At 43.3% G+C, this 21,734-nt stretch overlaps 1 protein-coding gene across 1 annotated transcript in view; it reads right to left on the bottom strand.

Annotated features, from left to right (window-relative positions):
* Nucleotides 1-7,373: 7,373 nt before the first annotated feature.
* The window catches only part of SFRP5 (secreted frizzled related protein 5), a 103,830-nt gene continuing 89,469 nt past the window's right edge, over nt 7,374-21,734 (bottom strand). Inside the window, exon 3 of the mRNA XM_073552844.1 lies at nt 7,374-12,205. Coding sequence (XP_073408945.1) covers nt 11,859-12,205 — 347 coding nt within the window. The 3' untranslated portion in view covers nt 7,374-11,858. The remainder of the gene's footprint in view (nt 12,206-21,734) is intronic.

Genomic DNA, 21,734 nt, shown 5'->3' with positions numbered 1-21,734 from the left:
AAACTCTGGGCCAGTCCCTCCTTCCAAGGACCTTACATTCCCAGAAGAAGGAGACTTGGCACCCTCTGTAAGCCCTGCCGAAGCCGGAACCTCACCCTCAGCTTCCTCCTCAGAGGAAGAGATGTTCTCAAGAGCTTGGAACCGGTTAGAAAGACCAACCAGAGGGGAGTCAGTTTTTCCTTCCTTAGGTACCTTGGTCAGAGCGGGAGAAGATGTTTTATCTCCCTTCTTTCTCTTCTTTTTGGTCCCGAGCTTACGCTTGTTCTCTAGCCACTGCCTGTTATCCTCATCCATACTTTCATAATGGGAGGAATCAGAGGCAGTGGCGCATTCCTCCCTGTGGATCCTCCTGACCACCTCATCTAACTCATCATCGCTCAGGGCCTCAGTAGCAAGACTGGCGTTCAGGACAGGGGCCACCTCAATAACCCGGGGCTCGCCCAGCTCCCTCTCCTGTCTGCGCTTGTCTAGACGACTCAGCTGGGCAGCCGTGTTTTTATTGCTTTTCCACATTGGCCCCTCAGCTCCCTCACCCCTGCTAGTCCCTTCTCCAGAATAATCAGCCTCACGGCTTTCTCCCACCAGGGTCACGACTGCATTAGCGAAGGAGCGAAGACAACGGCTGAATGAGTGACCTAAATCACCACACAGGTGGCACGAGAGAGAGCAAGAGAGAGAGAGAGATTTTTCTGTGGCTTTTGGGGTTAAATGAAATGAATGGAAATTCGTCTGGGCCTGTTCAGTTTAAAAAAACGGAATCTGTCACTGGATTCCGTCATGTGACGTGCTGTGACAGATCCGCTGCCCATAGGCGTCCATTATAGCAGACAACGGACGGCGACGGATCCGTCACCATCCTTCTTTTCAACATAGACAAAAAAGTTATTATGTCCATTGTATCCAGACGACGGACGCTGAAATTCTGACGGATCCATCAAATGACAGATGCAACAGACAGGTATCTGTCGCAATTCGTCACTAATGCAAGTCTATGAGAAAAAAACAGATTCCGCCAAAAAAACGGATGCGTTTTTTTCTAAAAATGGTGGATTTTGACTGACGTCAAAAGACTGAAGTGTGAAAGAGGCCTAAACGTTTAAGTTTTACCATAAATGTCCAGGCCGCTGGCCAGATACCAAACTCATCATGGTTTTTCTTCAGCATCTCCACCACCTCTCCATATCGGCAAAGCCATGTCAAGATGTCATAACAAGAAAGGGACACATTACAAATCATCACGGTCACTTTCTTTGCTTGATTTTGGCGAGACACCACCTGAATGGCAAAGTCTCGCCAGCTGGGCTCATTTTTTGCCAACTCATAATTCGACCAGAAGAGCTCAAGCCCCTCTGGTTAAACAAAGCTGACATCAAACTTAGGTGTGGAATAGGGATGTATCAAGGCGTAGATGTCAATAGCCTTGAAGCCCATCTTCAGCAGGAGATCCACAACCTTAGACCTTGGAGGACACACATCACTGACCCTCCACCGAAGACAGACCACATTCCTACGCACACTACCTGGCCCAGCTGTCGGGAGGGACCACACTGTATTTTTCCCTATTTTGCTGTTTTGCTCTCTATCCAGAAGGATAGATCAACCTCTCGACCCTCTACCATTATTGACATCTCCCCCTTCTTTAGAGCCTCCAGGAGACGCCGCTGCAACATGCCGTCCACAGAACCCGGAGACGAGGAGGATGCCCTATTTCCCCCGGAGGTGACAGCGGCATAACTCCTGACGGCTTCTGCCACCAACATCAACACCAACAGTATCACTATTACCCACCTCCATAACACTCTCACTCTCCACCAAACCAGCAACCACACCACTAGACAAAGAATATTCCACATTCATACCCCCCACCACATTCACTCCTGCTGGACCAGTGACAACAGGGGGTGACATTTTGACCTCCACATCATCAGGCACAAGGGGCTCAGTCTCCTCCACAGAACTGTAAGCAACCTCATCCCTGGTCTAATGTTTGCCCTTTGCATCATCAGTTGATATTTTCCGCTGCTTTATTGTTGATATCAGGTGCCGCTGATCCTTAGCCGCTGTGAGGCGCCGCTGATCCTTTATATCAAGATCTTGGCTGACCAGCGGTGCCAATGCAGAACAGGACTTTGGAAGGATCAGAACGCCCAGCCCCGACAACCTCTTCACACTGTTGTCGCTTCTCAAATAAGTGATCAGCGGCAACAGCATTTAGGGGCGCCGAGGCTACCGGAGCTGCCCCGACACTAGGCCGCTCCCCCCTCCCACTGAGGAGTGCACCACAGTATTGTGGCCTAACCGTATGCCCACCGCCGGGCCGCCCTCACTGTCCAGCCTCTCGGCTGATGCACCTGCTGCTACATCCCCGCTACTACAAAGAAGAGACAGAGCTCTGCGCCTCACTACCGTGCTCTGTACTCTCCCCGCGCCTTTGCACCGAATCCACAGCAGAACCCGGGCTGGGCTGGGCAACGGGGCTTATACAGCGAGCTGACCCTGCAGCTGACTCAGGGGGTACAGGGAGGGGGGCATACACATAGCTCACCACTTCCTTTGGCTTTGGCTTGGTCTTCTTTGCCTTTTTATTCTGGCCCCCAAGTGCCTCCTCTGGTAAATTGTCACCAAGATGGAAATTCTGAAGGCACACTGTGGACTCCAGGAGCTTGATCTCCACCATTAGTGCCACTCCCTGGCCGCTGTTATCACTGTCCTCCCCAGAGCCAGCAGAACTGTGACCAGATGCCAATGTCACCTGTCCTGCAGGGAGATCACTGCACGTGGCCTGCGGTGACTTTGCAGGCTGCCAGGTGGGGCTTTCTGCTCATCTTCTTCAACCTCATCATCATCATCCTCCTGGTTCTCAGGCTGCAGCCCCATCTGCCTTTGCTCTCTGTTATCAGCCATTTCTCTAAATCTGTTCATTCAGCAGTTTTTCTCTAAATGGTCCACTTTTTTTCTCTAATAAAAGCTTTTCTCACTTTCAGCTCATTAATTTCAAGCTTCAGTTGCTTTACCTCCGCCTGGAGTTGGGTCTTCCTGGGTTTGGAGGAACCTGCAGCTTTGGCGCTTGTGCAGCGCAGCTCCTCCCGAAGCCTCCTGATGGTCTTACTTGCTTCTTCATACTCATGGAGGTGGCTCATGACCCGGGAGACATAGGTGGACACAGACTCCTTGGGTTTCTGCAGCCCCCAACCTTCCTCAGTGAGGTCAGCCTCACCTCTGTGAGCACTCAGCTTTCCTCTGGAAGATCCGCCATCTCACACGCTGCTAGCAGGCTTCTCCTTGTTGGAAGCCTTGTGGTTTCTCTGGGTCTCTGCAGACCTGGGGGGAGTAGGAGCCACATTCCTGGTGAAGTATCTCACCCCCGAGTCCTCTGATGTGCAAGCCTGTTGCTGGTTTCTTCTTCCCCGCGCCGGCCTGGCCCGGGAAACAGAAGCCTGGGACTTGGCTCCTTCACACATCCCAGGAATCCCACTCCCTCCCTGGGGAGGAGAGAGAGCAGGTCTCCGGGTGGAGAGGTGTTGGTTCTCTGGAGCTCAGGAACACACAGCAGGATCAGTGTCGACCGCACAAATCACCACAATGAGCAGCAGCTAAGCAGAGCTGCACTCACTATTCTGCTGGTGCAGTCACTGTGTACATACATTACATTACTGATCCTGTACTGATCCTGAGCTACATCCTGTATTATACTCCAGAGCTGCACTCACTATTCTGCTGGTGTATTAACTGTGTACATACATTACATTACTGATCCTGTACTGATCCTGAGTTACATACTGTATTATACTCCAGAGCTGCACTCACTATTCTGCTGGAGCAGTCACTGTGTACATACATTACATTACTGATCCTGAGTTAAATCCTGTATTATACTCCAGTGCTGCAATCATTATTCTGCTGGTGCAGTCACTGTGTACATACGTTACATTACTGATCCTGAGTTACATCCTGTATTATACTCCAGAGCTGCACTCACTATTCTGCTGGTGCAGTCACTGTGTACATACATTACATTACTGATCCTGAGTTACATCCTGTATTATACTCCAGAGCTACACTCTTACCTGTTCTGTCACAATGTCATGTATTTGGAGACGCACATGTGGTGCCCCTGAGGGTTCAGTCGCCACAGAGGTACTGCACCTCAATCAGAGGTATGGTATCCCACCTTTCAGGTAAGATGGAGACACCTGACCACACTCACACACCTGCATTCCACATACACTTAGAACATCAGAGCACCCTATATGGCCCCTGCTTGGTTCATGAAGGGTGTTGGGAGGTGGGTGGAGCTCAGGTTCGGAGCAGAACTGTAGGAAGTTAGGACAGTTCCCCGGGGGAGGAAGTGAGAGTACATGTCTGCAGCAGCTCCTAGTCAGGAGGAGCTGCTGGATGGAGTGGCTTGAGAAGGAAGTTCCCTGGAGGTAAAAGGGGTTCTCCCAGAGTGCTCCCTGATGGACGTCAGGTGGGGGAGAATCAAGGTAGCAGAAGGGTCTCAGAATGGATATCAGGATTCAGCTAGCAAGCCGACAGATGTGACAACTTTAGAGGCCACAGCCACTAGCCACAGTTATCTTCGCCATAAAGGCAGCCATATAGGATCAAGGTAACGAACTGTGCACGTTATCCGACAGGATCCACGGCAGCTAGCCTGTGACACTGGCTGTGAGGTGTTGCGTAAGGAGAGGCGAGAAATCAACACAGTGAGATGTCCAAGGAAGGCATACACTGACAGGGAGTGATGGAAAAGGTGTGCTTCATCTGCCTGGAAGTTGGCTGGATCCCTCACCTGGAGGACGTGGCACTGAAGTGGGCATCTGTGCGCACCAGAAAAGTGAGTAAAGCTTTGGAACTGCATTCAGCTGGATCTTCTGTCTTATTCCTGCGTCACCCTTTCAGCACTTCTACATCCCTTTGCCTAAACACTACACTATCCACCTCAACATCTACTACAATGGCCATGGGACTACAGCTCTGCCTGTGGAGAGCTATTCCAACACTGCTGCAACCTACCAGCAGTCCCAGAGGATCTGCACTGCATGGGACCAGATACCACAGGTGGCGTCACAAACTCTTATACCAAAACTCTTTACTTCTCATTTCCCTGTAAATACTCCCCTTCCATTGGAGCCCCAGGGCCACGGACCGGGTCACCACCGCTGTGACACTGTCCCTTTAAGAAAGCGGCCCGGTAACGAGTATCCCAATAGCCCTGGATGAGGACACTCCACACACACGACATCCCTGCTGTACCAGGGTCCTGGAAATATCTACGCTCATCTCTATACTAAATATTATGGGGACAGTTAACTTTCCTACATCAGATGACTGCAGAGTCTCTGATGCAACATTATTATTCCCAGAAGGCAAACCACAGTGATTTCAGCTCTGAAGCCTGCAAAATTATAAAAGCAGCTATGGTCTTTAATTGACGCAGCAACACAGGATAAGCGCAAGACAACTCGTGTTTTAATGTGGATTGATTCGATGTGTAAATATGTGCGGAATGTATAATAGTAATTACAAATAAAGGAAATACATATTTTATTTGTTCCTGGAGACGGTGGTATTTTTAGCAGCCGCACGTTAGAGACCCAGCCTATATTTATCCTGTGTCAGGGCACATCCTGTTCTATTACGTGATCTAATATTCATTTACTTGCGGAAGCTTCTAGAAGTGACCAATGGAAGAAGTAAACTGGAATTTTTTTAACATCTAGCACATAAAAGACTTGTGGTAAGTGATCACTGATGTAATAAGGAACAGTGACTAACGATGGTGATAGGTGTAACATCAGTATGGAAACTGTAATCTATCCATTATCTATCTATTATCTATTTATCTATCTGTTATCTATCTATCTGTCTATTATCCATGTATTATCTATCTATTATCTATGTATCTATTATATTCATACTATTATCTATCTATCTATCTATCTATCTCTCCAGCTATCTATCTATCTATCTATCTATCTATTGTGAGACAGTGACCCCTGTAACAGCTAGGGGGCTCTGTATGTTCTCCTGACTGGCGCCATTGTGAACGGCCGGTATGTGTCTTAGTGATGGAGGATGTCCTCTGCGCTGCCAGCCCGAAATGTTGTTGCTCTGGGACCTGTAGTCCCACAAGTGTTTGTTTAGTTATAAGGGGAGCTTAGAGGGTTAGTCGGTGAGCTGGGTGGGACTGGCTAACCACACACACCTCCCATCTATAGAGGTGGTTTCAGCTACATAATGTGACCATGGTTTGGGTCACATGGTCAATGTGTAAGGTCCTGGATGGCCTGTGTGTTGGAAGGTCCTTGGGAGTAGGACTGGATTCCTGAAGAGCACATGGAGAGGCCATGGACCTGAAGGCCTGTGTGTTGGGCGGTCCTATGAGGAGACGGACATCCTGAATAGCACACCGAGGGGCCGCTTACCTGCATGGCGGCAGTTTGGAAGATCCCACATGGGGATTGGATTCCTGAAGAGCACAGGCTGAGATCATGTTTGTGCATAGTCTGTGACAGCACTGCGTGGGGGAAGCTACCGACCTTCTGAGGGTCTGGAACTGTTGGGAGTGCCCTGGTGATCCCAGTAAGGCAGTTTCGCTGGGAGAAAAGGACTGACAAGGAGTTAGCGTGTGGAGCAGGAGCTCCTGTAAGGTAACTCCAGACAAGGAGGTTATGAGCAGACATGTATCTGCCATTGAAACACACTGTTAGTGCCTATGATGTTCCATGGATGTTTATGAACAGTGCGGTCACCCATGGTAACAGGAAGGAGTAAGGTCCAGCATGTTTAGAGACTGCAACTTAATGTCGTCTGTTGGTGCCTGTTGTGTTCCGTGGACATTAATGAACTGTTCGGCGTGCGGTCGCCCACAGTAACTGGACAAAGAAATCTGGCGTGTTTAGGAGCTGCGAGTTAAAGCCGTATATTATGAAGTGCTACTATGGAGTATGTGTTAGGTATGTGAAGGGTAACATGGCCTACAGTGCGGTTTATGATGCCTAAATAAACCAAATAGACTGTGTGGGAATAAATGTGCCTGTGTGCCTTCATCCCATTGCCAAGCGAGTGTCCCCCAACACATGCAGTAAGCGCTGCCTTACATTATCTATCTATTATCTATCTATCTATCTATCTATCTATCTATCTATCTATCTATCTATCTAATTTTGAGGAACCAGTCACCAGGTTATGTACTATTATTGGCTCATACCTGTTACATATTTTGTTTTTGGACCCCGGAAACATAAATTTCCTCCTTTGAATACCTCCATTTGGTCCCATCTATTCCAGCATTTTCTTCCAGTCTACCATAAGTTCATTGATGAGACATAATTAATCATCAGCATTGCGCCAAGTAACGACAGATCACATTATGTTTTAGCAAATGAAATAATTTACTTTAAAACTTGATAAAGTCACACAATATTACATGATTAAAATTACTTTGTAAGGGACAGAGTCAGTTGTGAAGTACAATGCAGACTTTACATAGTAGTACCATTGTGGAGGTGAACATGCATGGGACCTGAGGTTACAGCTGATGAGAGATCGCTGCTCGTGTTCTGTATGGAGTGAACCTCACATCTCAACGTATTAGATACATAAAGATATTCTTAATAAAACATCTGAATATAAACATTTACATATAAGAACCGCACTTGTAGGGCATAATTATCCAAAAATAATGGATTAGTATTGGCCTGAAATATTGGCATTAGGCCCGGGGCATCCACAGTAGACAAACCGAGCAGCTACTAGGGGGTCCAAGGAAAGAGAAGCCAAGCCCTGGTTTATCAATAGCATTTTTTATTATGGGGTGATGAGAGCCTGGACAAGAAGCTCCGCCCCCGAGGAGCTGACCAGGAAGAATAAACAGGTCCAAGAGTTATAGAAAGGGCCTGGAAACACCAGATCCTTTAGTCTTGAGTGGAAAAACCAGGCTTCATTTTGGGGGACACATTTTGGCTACTACTATAGACTCCACTAATTTTCTGTGAATGTTACTAAAGTTTTTAGAGATTTTACCAATCAATTATTGACCTTAAATCACAAATTAAATACGGTTTCAAGCATTGGGTACAATCAAAAAGCCTTAGAAAACAAATTAATTACAATATCTGATACATTATTACCCTTTTAAATAATTACATTCATCACAAACCAATCACATCGTGGAAATATAGACTCTTATGATTATGTTCTATACCGATGCCACACCGTCACTGTGGAGTCACAAGGGAAAGAGGCATTGGCGATGAAGAGGAAGATCTCAACCCAATGGATGTTAGGTGCAGACATAAGATAATTTGGCTTTTCTTCAAGACGTAGTTTCCTTTTACTTTAAAACATGAAGTTTTTTCAAAAAGTAGAGTAGAAGGTTTCTTGAAATAGTTCATGGCTCATACAATCGAGGCAACAACTTGGTTACACTGGTGTATGAGTCGGGGAAGAGGGGTTCCAGCTAAAACTGACCCTATAACACCTGCTGTTAGGGTTGTGGACCTCAAAAAAGTGGAAAGGTTCGAGGTTCATGGCTCCCTCTATTCCTACAAAAGTCAGGATCAAGAGTCAGATCCACATCCACATAGGAAATATAGCCTAAAAAATTACCCAGTAGGCGCCTCATCTCAAATTTGGTTACGGGGTTCATTTTCTATTTGTAACTACTTGAAGAAATTTCAATGGTATGTGAACACTAACTTTTCATTGAATCTTTGGAGTGAAAAGTAAACAGTATGTCCAAGTTTATAAAGAGTTTTTTTTTTTTTTTTTTTTAAAGAGGATTTGGAGAGTTTCCACTCGGTTTTTCGTATCAAATTTGAGCAAAACTTTTTGCAAAATGCAAGAACTGTATGTAATATAGAGAAAACTACAATGAATTGCTAAACATATCTTTTTTATAATGTTTGGAGTTTTGTTTCTTGGGTGCAGTAGGGTTAATTTGTTCTGTTCTTTGTCTTCGTTTTCAGCTCCAAAACCAAAAATTTCTGTTTTGTAACTAAAAAGTAATGAAATGTTATGTATCGCCCATTATTATTGTACTTGGTTATAAGGTGGTGGATTTGCTCATGGATAAAATCACAGTTTTTTATCTTCTCATGGACAAAATTAACTATTTTTTTTTGCAAAAATAGTCCCATGTATGAAAGCAAAACTCAACTTTCTAAAAAGATCACAATTTAAGCCTTTTCTGGTTGGTACAAAAATAATTTTTTTCCTGGGATTTGCTGAATACTTATCAATTTCAAAATAGTCTTGCTGGTCCTCAGCTTCTTCTGCCTTCCCTACTGTTTTGGGATCTGCTTACCTACAGTTGTTTCATCCAGCAAGAGAAGAGAAAATTGATTTCCTACCAAAACATTACCATTTGCCAGAATTCGAATTTTGCTGCAATTTAATTGTGTAAATTCTGAGGTTCTTGGAAGGGGTTGATTAAAAAAACCTTATAGTCACTTCTCCAAAGTTCTCACCATACCTCTCCCACCACTGACGGTCCTCCTCTGTCTTCTATCTTCTACTTTCTGAACCTCCGGTGCTGCCATTCTCCACTGGGCCCTCACTGTACTATGTCATTTACAATGATGTGTTAGCCATGCTCCACGTGACCGGGTGCGACCGGGTGTAATTTTCATTAACATGCCATTAACGTCAGTGGCATGACTTGAACCAAGTAACAACGTGGTGCCTACAGAAGAACGTCAGCCTTGGAGACCCAGAAAGAAGATAAGGAGACCAAAGAGTGAGAGTGAAGACAGAGGAGCTAACTGGAGGATCGACAGCTGCAGGAGAGGTGTAGGGAGGGCTGAAGAAAGTTGACATTTGTGACAGACATCAAATTTGTTCAATGCAAATCAAGTTTCCCAGCTGATTTAGAGCAAATCTGCCAAATTCAAATTTACTCAGGACCCCAGATTGGCTCATCTCTACCCAGCAGATATTACTCACATCCACCCATTAATTTAACAGCTTGATCAGCATCCCTAATAATTCATACGGAGGTCATCAAACCAGGTGAAAATCAAATATGGCCAAGTTCCATATTTATGAATTAATTTGTTCACCCAAAACCGTTCTTTAGCAGATCGTGACCACAATGGTGGCATCCATGGACAATGTTAATAGACAGCTCTGCATTTCCATTTTTAACTTGTTAGTCCAATCAGGCCAGAAATCCAAATCAGCTACATCGTTCATGTAGAATTTGACCATTGGGTGTAGACCTTAATATTTGGCTTCCTAGAGTTCCTATAAATGACCCCACAGTCCAGCATAACACAACCTTAATACCATTTTTTGCCCAAATTTTGGTGTAGGAATTTGCTAACCTGTGTTGTAGATGTATTTTGCTTCTTCATGCCAAGTGCTATCGAGGAAACAAGTAGTAAAAATTCATTTGCCCCTAAATCTTTGTTAGTTTCATAATGGAGGTCTACAGACCATTGGGGAATCAGACCCTTCTCCGCAGTTACTGCAATGTTAGCAAATCATACAGGCTTTTCTTTTAGAAGGTGTGAGGACAGGGCTATGAACAAGCACTGGACCTTTCTGTTCTGAAAATGTGGTTCGCAATAAGGTGCTTTGTCCAGTTGATCAACCAAGAGTCGAGTGTTGCCAAATGTATGTGCCAGCTGCTTACACCCCTGTCCTTATAGGAGTAGATAAGCATCAACCACTCTATTTCTTTTAACTAAAGGGTCTTACAAGGCAATGAAAATAATTATTAAAAGTGTCTTATAACAGTTAAAAATAATAAAAGAAGGGGTCCTCTGCAGATGTCGCTCCTTACCGGATCCCAGCTGGTCTTTGTTATCTGGACCATTCTTTGTCACACGCAAGGCTGTGGAGTCGATAAGCGAAACCACCGACTACGACTCTTGACTCCGACTCCTCAACTTCCCTGGGGCAATGACTAGAAAGGTCTACTGAGGTGGATCACCACTGTGGCCACTAATTGGCTAAATGGGCATTTCTGGCCATTTCCGGTGTGCAAAGTATTGGATCAGGAAACAGAGTCAAGGGTCACATTTTGGACCAGAAGAGCTCCAGAATGGGACATGTGTAGGATCCTTTTATTATTGTTGACTGGTCAAAGCTCTTCGAAACATAGTTTTCATAGGCTGAAAAACCTCTATAAACTTCTGTTTGGGTGGGTGGTTGGTGGCCAAAGATGATGAAGAGCCTGAGCGATTTCCCCTTTTGGTCAGGACTGTGGCAAATTGCACCACCTTACTCTTAGCAGATGTGGGCTCCCTAATCCTGCTAATTCCCACAAAAACTCTTCTGTCCCGTAGATATGCCCATGTCCCCAGCTCTAGGTTGAAACTATTCATTGCCAGTGAAAAAAATAATATTAATGGCCATGTTCACATCTGTTATCAGTGAATATATATTCATGTAGTGAAGTTTCCTGGAATAAGAATCTGACGTCAGACTATGATTTATTACAAAGCGTTTGCCCAGTCACGACTCCGCCACTTTCCTGTAAATACTATATTTTGCTTTTGTCGGCTTAAGTCTTAATGCATTTTGCCTTAGGGAATGATAAATTGCTGATTTGTGGAGGCATAAACCTATTGTTCCAGGTATTTTCCTAAGCCTTGTACATTGTGTTTCCAATCGAATTTCTGCATTCAAAGTCCATTCTTTCCCCATTTACCGAGTCTGTCTTGCAATGATCACATTCTTCACCCTCTCAGCCATATCATTCAGTATGACCACCCTAGTAACTCATATTTTATTTTATTCGAAGCTGAGTATGCTATGTTACTGCTATTGCTAAAAATATAAAATCCATTTGGTAAGGCAAGGTGAAGGCATCACAAAAAAAAATAAAAAATTCTCCAGATATCGATCCTTTAGCGAAAGGAACCTATGTGTGCGCCGTGAGAAAGGGACTCGGAACACGGATAGGAGAACATGAAGTTCACCGCGTACTTCATGTCTTTGCTCTTCTTGTCCCACTTGTAGATGGCGGTAAGCAATAGCTTATTTTCTACCTTTCGGCCCATAATTAGAAAGCTCCCGCTCAAGTTGTCCAGTTGAGGACATTGACATTCCACTGCGTTTTTAATGTACAATACGAGTTTGCGAAACTCCTTCCTCTTGAGTTTTCCAGCTTTTAGAACCTTCTTCTTCTTTTGGGCCGCTATGAGCTTCAGATCTCCGTTCTCAATCTTCACCTCTTTGATTCGCATCCGTAGAACTGGAATGAATTCAAGAAAATAAATAAGTCAGTCTCACTGGAAACTTAAGTGCATACGTCACCAAGCGTTTGAGTTGTTGTCTATTTTCCTTTTCTTGAAAGTAAGTCATACTGTTTTAAGTTAAAGAAGTAAAAAAGAGAAGAAAAAACAAAGTACTTTGTAAGCTACGGTCAACGTGCCAAAATATTACATAATGGTTAGCGTGAAGCCACTGGTGGTGTACGTTCCCTATTGTTCCCTGTACTTCTGGATTAGGAGACTTTTTTGTAGTCGTTGGGAAGAGATTTGACTTTCTGATGTATTTGGTGAGATATAACCTTGATCTGAATAAAAGTATATTGTAGCCAAGCCCTATCATGTGTTTTTTTGTTAATTTTTCAGCTCTTTGGAAGGTAACGAGAAGCATCTAGAATTGCTTCACCACACTTATGAATTAAGGTTTTGTTTCCAGACTTAACATATTGATGTCATGACCACAGATGAGATAATAAATTTGCCAAAATGTGGATTATTTTAATTCACTTCCTCACAGATTCATCAAAATGGTGTCTGTTGTCCTCCATTTTTCTGAATCGTAAAAAGGCCATCAAGATGTAAAAAAAATACTTATTCTCACTTTACTGCTCACTTCTCCAGACCATCTGCTCCTCATCATCACCCATCCTCATCACTTCTTCAGATTGCGATTGCTCACGTTGAATTCCATAAAACTCTTGCGTTGGACTCGGGTTTCCAGGTTTGATAAGGTCTGGGAAGGTTCTGCACACATACATGCGAAGTCATGGCGTATGCTATGAAGTCCTGATGCTATGACCCTTGGGCCTCATCAGACCTTGAAGTCCGGGTAGCGGGATTTCAATGTGAGCACTGTCAATCTGAAATTGCAAAGAGCGGTGGGGCCGGGAGGTAAGTATAAGTATTCTTTATCATTTTATGTTTATTATGTTTTGGGGTCTGGACAGAGACAGAAGACAGAGAGGATAACAAGGGGCATTCAATTTGCAAAGAACAACTTCTCTGCAAATCGAATTTCGTGGGACTATCCGCACAAACAGGAGAATTCAAATTTTGCCTCATCGGCTCATCTCTCGTGATGACTAGAGTTGAGCGACTTTGGTCGGATCGGGTTTCATGAAACAAAATTTGTTTCAGATGAAACTGGTCCGACTAGGGCAAAAAAAGTCAGAGTTTCGTCCGAAACCTGACCTCAATGCAAGTCAATGGGGAATAAAAGTCGGCATTGAGTGGATGAATGTCATCCCCTCAATGCCGACTTTTTTTCCCATTGACTTGCTTTGGGGTCGGGTTTCGGACGAAACTCCGACTTTTTTTGCCCTAGTCGGACCAGTTTCATCTGAAACAAATTTTGTTTCATGAAACCCGATCCGACCAAAGTCGCTCAACTCTCGTGATGACCTATCCCGAGAGACTGATCGGAGGGTGTCAAACGCTCGACACCTCCACCGATCTCATATTTTTTAGCACTGAAAGCGGTAGTACCTGAGAATGGCCACTACACAATGAATGAAGCCGTGCTGTTTCCGCTCCATTCATTCACTGTTTACACCTGGTTCCTATGGGACCTGGTCGGCAGTGGGGTCAGATGTCGGACCCTGACTGATCTGCTGTTAATGATCTATCCCTGGGAAAGGACATCAATACCTTATATTTGGGAAACGCCTATAGCATAGGGGTCTCCTTACCTGTTGATCAGAGTGGAAAGTGGTTGAAAATGGTGTCTGTTGTTAAAAAAGGCAGCCCACTGATTTGAATGGACAGTGTGTAATACTTTTTTTCCCCCTTGTGGTGGCAATGCAGAGAAATGGAACACTTGCTGGGATTTTTTCTAACAGATTACAGCTGATTACGGGGGATCCCAGCAGTGGAGCTTTTTGTGATCAACAACCCCTTAAAATAGTCTGGAGAAAGAAAGTTACCGAAGTTTGGGGATCATTAAGTTTCATTAAAAACCCAAAAGTAAATATTTCATTCCTATAAAATGATATTCAGGCTTAGGAAACGTCATCAAAATTATTGTAAAGTTAAACTCCAACAAGTTCTACAAACCCCTTGAAACAAATATTTTAAAAAACTAAACTTTACACTTAACAAGAGCTTCATGTTCTCTCCTCAATGTTTCCTTACCGGTATGAGACGGAGAATCCTATAGTTACAAACTGATAGTTTATGCTAAGGATTGGCCATCTGTCATGATCTGAAGTGATCTGACAGTTTTAAAAGCACAGAGTGAACTTTTTTTTCCTTTTGGCAAGTTGCCAAGGTGACTTGACTGTCCCCGGTGGTGGTTAGTGGTATCGCACCTTAGGTTTTCAGTTTAAAGTTCTCTGTAATTATGATTCAGGTGTGGGGCTCTATAAATGAGTCTCAGGGTGTGCAATCACGGTGGTGATATTGATTCATTCATTCATTGATTTGATTTGATTCTGAGTTGGTGAGAGCCTGGTGGAAGGATGGAGCTGAGGAGGAGTCTGGCGCAGCTTAGCCAGGGGGGACGTGTGTCAGCTATGGTGTCTGGACGTAGGGCTGGCATGGCGTGGTGGGGTCGCAGTGATGGTGTCGGCAGGAAGTGTCTGCATGGACTGGTGGAGTGGCGACTATGGAGAGTGGCACTCACCATGTGGGACTTGGCTGCTGAGCTGGACTCAAGCATGCTTGCCTTCGTGGCAGAAGCTGAACTCGTCTTTGGGACTCTGTTACTAAGCAGCAGCAACTGGTGGTGGACTCTGCTCCAAGGCTGCACTATGGTGAAGGATCCTGTTATGGTGATGGATCCGGGTGGAGGAGAAGACGCACGCAGGTGGAGGGCTCTGTTGCAGGAGCATAAGCACAGAGCATAAAGCTAAGTGGTGTCCCCCTGTATTGTCTTCTTTCCTCATGTGTGTTGTTAGTGCAGTGGTGGGATTAGTTTCCGCACCGCCCAATTCCCTAGTGAGGGTTTAGGGTCAGGGCGAGCAAGGGCTTTGAGGTACGCGTGTGGCGCCCGGTGCGGAACCGGCATAGGGAACGTTAGGAGTGCAGGGACACTGGCTCAGGGGAGGTCAGGAGGTCTCCACTTCCCTTTTCCCTATTGCAGGGCCCACCATTGTTAATGTTTCCCAGGTTCCCCCTTATTATTGAAATTCGCCGTACTGGAGGCGGAGTTTCCAGAATTTATATTAACGTGTAATACCTAAATTCGCCGGGTGGAGGCGGTGTGTCCATCTGCACGTATTATTATTTAAATTCGCCACTGGAGGCGCTGTATCCAGGGTCACGTGTGTTATGGGTCCGCCTTGCGGTATCATCTGCGTCCAGACACACGTGACCATGACACCATCAACATTAAATTGTGGTGGTCCGTCAGGGCACAAAGTCTGCTGTAACGTGCTTCTGCAGTGCAGTACAGCACAACCACCACCAGGGGGTAATGATGAGAGAAGAGAGGTTGCACACACAGCATAGTAACACAGAGCAACAGCATAGGTGTCACGGGTAATGAAAGAGTGGTCAGAATATAGCCGAAGTCAGCAACTGTCAGGAGCAGAAGTACCAAGAGAGACAGCAAGTGCATAGTCAGGGACGAGCAAGAAGTCAGGACCTACCAGCAACGTGGTATCAGAAACGTAAGACATAAGCCATTGTCAGGGTACAAGCCAGAGGGTCAAAAGCCAGTCGGAAAGTGTGGTATCAGAAACGGAAAAACCAGAAGCAGAGTTCAGAGATCAAGCTGAGTCATAAACAAGTCCAGGTAATCAGGGGCAGAAGGAACACTAAAGGAATACAGGTCAGAGGCACTAGCTTGAAAGCTTGCAGTATAGCTGACGCTGGCCCGCAGGCTGCAGAGGACTGAAATAGCCCAGCCAGCTCCAGAACGAGGCAGAGGGGATTAACCCCTGCATGACTAGTCCAAAGAGAAGACAGCAGAAAACAAATTCTGACACTGGATCATGACAGCTGCCCCTTCTTCCAGCAGATTTGCAGGAGTGGCCTGAGTTGCATCATCATCACCACCATGTAGCTGGTATTGATGGTACATAGTGGTGACCGGATGTGCTCAGATACGGTGTTATCTGACCATACTTGGGAGGCTAACCGAGTGACTTCGGCGTGCTCGAAAAATATGTTTGAGTCCCCGCGGCTGCATTGCTTGCGGCTGTTTGACAGCCACAACACATGCAGGGATTGCCGCACAAACATGCACTCATCACTAATGGAAAACCCTAAATCAATATTGTCATTTTGGAAAATCCCCTTACAGAAGGATGAAAGTGAAAAAAAACCCAGCAGTACGTCTCCTGTAACATTTCTGTGGTGTGTGGTCCGATCCATGTTATACCAAGGATTTATGGGAAAATAATAGTAGATCCCACTTAAACATTGGCCACAATTTTGGAGGAAGTCCCAGTTTAATCCCATGAATTGTATCGCTTGTCTTTTTTTCTTGAATTTGCACTTACAGAAAGTCCTTATACCTTAAATCTAAAAACAAAATGAAAACATGGCGGCACTCAGAGCGAGAGATCTTACATATTCTACTCATGTCTTGGATGTATTAGTCTATAGTGAGACGTCACATTATGTTGGAACCAGAGCTAAAAATTGTCTGTAAATTCCATGACGTTCCGTAAAAATAGAAAACTTTTTCCTATTTCCCATAAAGCAAAAAGTTGACGTCCCCCCTAAGAACATCATACGGATTATTATAACTGAAAATTCTCATTTTACAACTCACAGTAAATTTCTAATGTGTTCATTACAATTGAAACATAGCCATAAACCATTTTTTTTATTAAAGGGGTTGTCCATCTTTGGGTGTTTTTTTTTTTCTCACAAAAATGCACGTATTTTTGGATCACTTTTTTTTTTATTGCAATTGGGTTTCATTAAAAATGTTGCACTCATCAGCATCCTCTCGGCTGATTAATGACCACGGACCACATTAAAGCTGAATGTGAATAGAAGCCTTTAAAATCAAATGAGTGCAAAATTTTTAATTAAGTCAAATTGCATTGTCAATTCTTTCTTCGTTTTTGCAGCACTGTTCCCCAATGGAGAAAAAAAATGCAGGTAAGATAACATCAAAATGCTAGTAAAAATGCTTCAAAATCGCAAAAATGAGCACATTTTACTCTGAATTTTTCCCGCCAACACTCTGGTTTATGGTGTAGAAAATTCTCCCAAAAATGCTCAGCGCCTTCATACACTCTTATAGGCTTTTTGGTGGGAACTGTCTCTCCTTAAAGGGATTATCCAGGACTATTTACTGCTGCCTAACACATGGTGCTCATTGTCTACTGGATGATAGGCTTCATGGTGGCATCTTGCATCCATGCAGCCTGCCATCTAGATGTAGCAGAGCTAGACCCGTCATTGGACAAATGGATTAAAAGCATCTCTGTGGAAAGGTGAGGAATACTGTTGTTTGTTTTTCTTACCTCTTTTACAGATTATGAGGGCATCGGGGGAATAGGCGAGGTCGTAAGTATGGTTTAATTAAGAATATTAAATGAGTCTGTGTCTGTCTTTCAATTAAAGGACTTTTTATGGCCGTCTGTGTTTTCTTACAATGTGACTATGGGATTAGTAATGGGGGCATTTTATTGACGCCTCTCCATTACTAACCTCTGGACTTGATGTCACCTGACAGTACAAAGGTGACATCAATCCCCCTAACTATCACCCCACTTGCCACCGCTACAGGGCAAGTGGGAAGAGCGAGGCTAAGTGCCAGAATTGGAGCATCTTAGAGATGTGCCTTTTCTGGGAAGGCTGAGAGCTGATGTTTTTTAGCCAGGGGGGGGCAGTATCCATGGCCCCTTTCTAGGCTATAAATATCAGCCCACAGCTGTCTGCATAGCCTTTGCTGGTTATTAATTATAGGGGGACCCAACATCATTTTTTAGGGTCCCCCATTTTAATAGCCAGTAAAGGCTAAGTATACAGCTGTGAGCTGATATTAATAGCCTGGGAAGCTCCATGGGTATTACCACTTCCCAGGCTAGAAATATATGCCCCCAGCCGTTGGCTTTCCCTCTGCTGGTTACGAAAATTGTGTGGGAACCAACGACATTTTTTTCTGAAAAATAATCTTTTATTAAATCCATGTCCAGCAATTTGCACACACACTCTACTAATTGTATTTGTCACTGACATCTATATATCTACCTATCCTATGTGTATTTACTGTATGTAATCCATCTCTTCTATCCTGTCAGTTCCTGCAGTGATTTTACAGCACACGGCAGATGAATTGCCGGCTCTTCTTCTATCTATCTATGTAATAAAAATACATATGTGTCACTGATATCTAAATATCTATTTATTCTAGGTGTATATATCTATTCTATCTATTCTATTCCAACCTGTCAGTGGGATTTTACTGTACGCGGCACATGAATTGCCAGCTTTTCAAAGGACACCGGTACGTAAAACTCGGACAGCACTCGCATGGTCCAAGTGCGCTGAGATTTGTTTCTCGCACCCATATGCTTGCATTGATGAGTCTAGACCGACTCTTGGTGCCAATCGCAACATGCTGCAATTTTACACACATGCTGAATACGCCAAAGAAAATAAAAGGTGATGTGAGCTGCCCCATAGATTAACACTGGGCTCAGTGCTATGCAATGTTTTCTCGCATAGCACTCATCCGTATTCTACGGTAGTGTGACGCTGGCCTTTAGATAATTATCTCCAGTAGGTGGCACTAGCGAGACAGATCTTTTCGTTTTAGAAGAGTGCTATTTTGCATGTAATAATACGTTTTTTTTAAATTAGTTGATTTTGAGGGTTAATATTGTGAAACAATATTATTATATATTATTTATATTTTATTTATTTAAACATATTTATTTCTATTAATATTTATTTAATTAGTTGATGTTAAGTGTTAATATTTTGAATATATATTTTTTATAAATATATTATACATATTATTTATATTTTATGTAAACTTATGTATTTAGATTATTATTATTTATTTAGTTGATTTTGAGGGCTAATATTTTTAATATATATATATTTTTAAATATTATTTTTACATATTGTTTATATTTTATTTATTTAAACATATTTATTTAGATTATTATTTAATTAGTTGATTTAAAGGTTCATCTTTTATATATATATATTTAAATATTATTATTATACATATTATTTATATTTTATTTAAACTTATGTATTTAGATTATTATTTATTTATTTGACTTTGAGGGTGATTTTTTTTTACATATTTTGTTAAATATTACTATTATTATTTATTTTGCATTTATTTAAAATTTATTTATTTAGATGATTATTTACTTTTTGTTTCTACACTGATATGTATACATTTTCACCCTTATTTTTTTTTATATAAAAATATTGCAATTTTAATCCTAAAAGGCCTGCACATACTATCGTGCCTGCATAATATCTAAAAAAAAAAAATGGATTTGGATGAGTTAATGAAATCCAGGTGTCTGCCTGATATGGCTTAGCGCTCTCACATGCTCCGTGCACCCTTTTATTTAAATAAGCAAATTTACGTTCACGGGTCAGCGCTTCATAAAGTCTCGCTTTCATTACCTACATCTTGAACAAGCTGATCTTTGGCGCTGACAAGGCAATACACTTGTGCTATTGTGAGCCTCCAGACTGAAGTCGCCCAGCTGGACACATCCAGGAGTGACAGCTTCTTACTTATTCGCCTTCCAATTCATTACACTCTAACTAATATTCATCCATCTTGGTGGCGTAAAGGAGAAAAATAACTGTGTGGTCTGTTACCGCCGAACATGGTCCTTGCCTTCTTAGTCTTCTGCCAAAAGACCGAGCCAAGGTCCAATTTTCCAGCTGATATTATTAATGGCTGCCCTCCTGTCCTAGGTGAACACTAAAAGTAACCTTGTCTGGGTTCACAACACAAATAGTCCATTGGCCAAAACCCTTAGTTCCAAAAGGAAGGTGATAATTTCCCGAGGCTTCGAATGCCGAAAAATGGCAAGTAACCCTCATATTCCAAGTAGCTGAATTTAGAAAGGTCTTCGTATGTTACGTGCCAAGCTCCCGAAAGACCTCCCGTACTGAATGCTCTTTGCGCCCTCTAAATAACCACTCTCAACATTGTAGAGGTGGTCTGAGAGCTACTGTATCATCTGTGAATTTGTGAAGTCATACTTGCCTTTTAGTGGTCTACATTTTTGTAGACATTGGCTTACAGGAGACACACACAACGCTACTGGTTGGACAAGGTTGGCGGCTTGTATGTCCGACTAATAAAATCATGAACTCCAATATTTCTGCAAACATTAAAAATGTAAAGGTCTTTGTTAGCGGGTTTTGATCAAAAAGCGCAAAAACCTCCAACCACGTCAAGGTGAACTTTTAATATGGATGGTCCCTAAACACTAACTGTCTTAGCTATATGCCAAAACAGCCTCATGTGAATCGGGAGTGAAAAGAAAACCAGGCGTAGCTCGCAATTAAAACCTTATGTGGGAAAATTAGGGGGGATAAGAGTGCTGGACCTGGAAGGGGACAAACCCCCGATGTGAACTACCCAATGCCTAGTTTCCTTTTCACTCTCCATTCACATGGAACCGTTTTGGCACATAGAGGGATACGCTAAATGAGACCTTTACGTTTTTAACATTTGCAGCAATACTGCAGCTCATGTATTTGGAGGTAGTATTGATTTGGGGGTAGTAGTGGGCCCTCTTACGTCTTCTACCCTGGAGCGCCTGCGCAAGTTGCACCAATAGTATGACCGTCTCCGTTGTCCACCTCTGTGCACCAGTTCAAGGAATATATTGATATGTTTCACGTTTGGGACACTGGGAAATAGAGGGATATTTTTCTCATGTATCTAAAAGGAAAATAAAGAGCAATAAAAAAGAAAAGTCCCATTGTTTTTTATCCTCAGCTCTAATACAGATCTTTGCATCTCCGTGGCAACAGACTACAAAGAAATGAAGTGTAGTCTGATCCTGCAGCTACACGAGTTTTCTTCTATCTACTATTTCATGCTAACCTAGGACAAGTTAATTATCATGAAGAAGTAGGGGACAGGAGCAAAGGAGTATGACTGCAGGGCTAGAACACACAAGGCTTGTTTGTAGTCTGTTACCATGGAGATACATAGGTTGGCATAGGAGCTGTAGACTGAAAAGAGTAGAAAAATTTGAATGAACACTGTATGAGAAGTTGCTTCATTTTTCCTTTAGGAGCATTATTGTAATAGGCTCCATCTCCCCTTCTGAGATCATTAGGAATTGATAATGCTTTCCCCCATTTAGACCCCCATTTGTTAATATCCATGGGATCTTTTGATGAAGGCTGTAGAATGAGTTTCTGTGATATGAAATGAAGGTTGAAGACTCCTCGCTCCCTATAGAACCCTACATATTTGTATTTGACATGTTATCCGGAAACTTTGTGACTATTTTCTATTTTACATTTAGACCCTGGAATAGGGGATTAGATAAAACCATATTTGTCAAATCTAAAGACTCTTAATAAATTAACTAATCCTGGTAGCATCACGGGACA

The sequence above is a fragment of the Dendrobates tinctorius genome, unplaced genomic scaffold (genome assembly GCF_039654945.1).
Source record: "Dendrobates tinctorius isolate UK_male_01 unplaced genomic scaffold, ASM3965494v1 ptg000196l, whole genome shotgun sequence".
NCBI lineage: Eukaryota > Metazoa > Chordata > Amphibia > Anura > Dendrobatidae > Dendrobates > Dendrobates tinctorius.
Note: the sequence above shows the minus strand (reverse complement) of the source record. Positions and strands in the feature narration are given on the sequence as shown.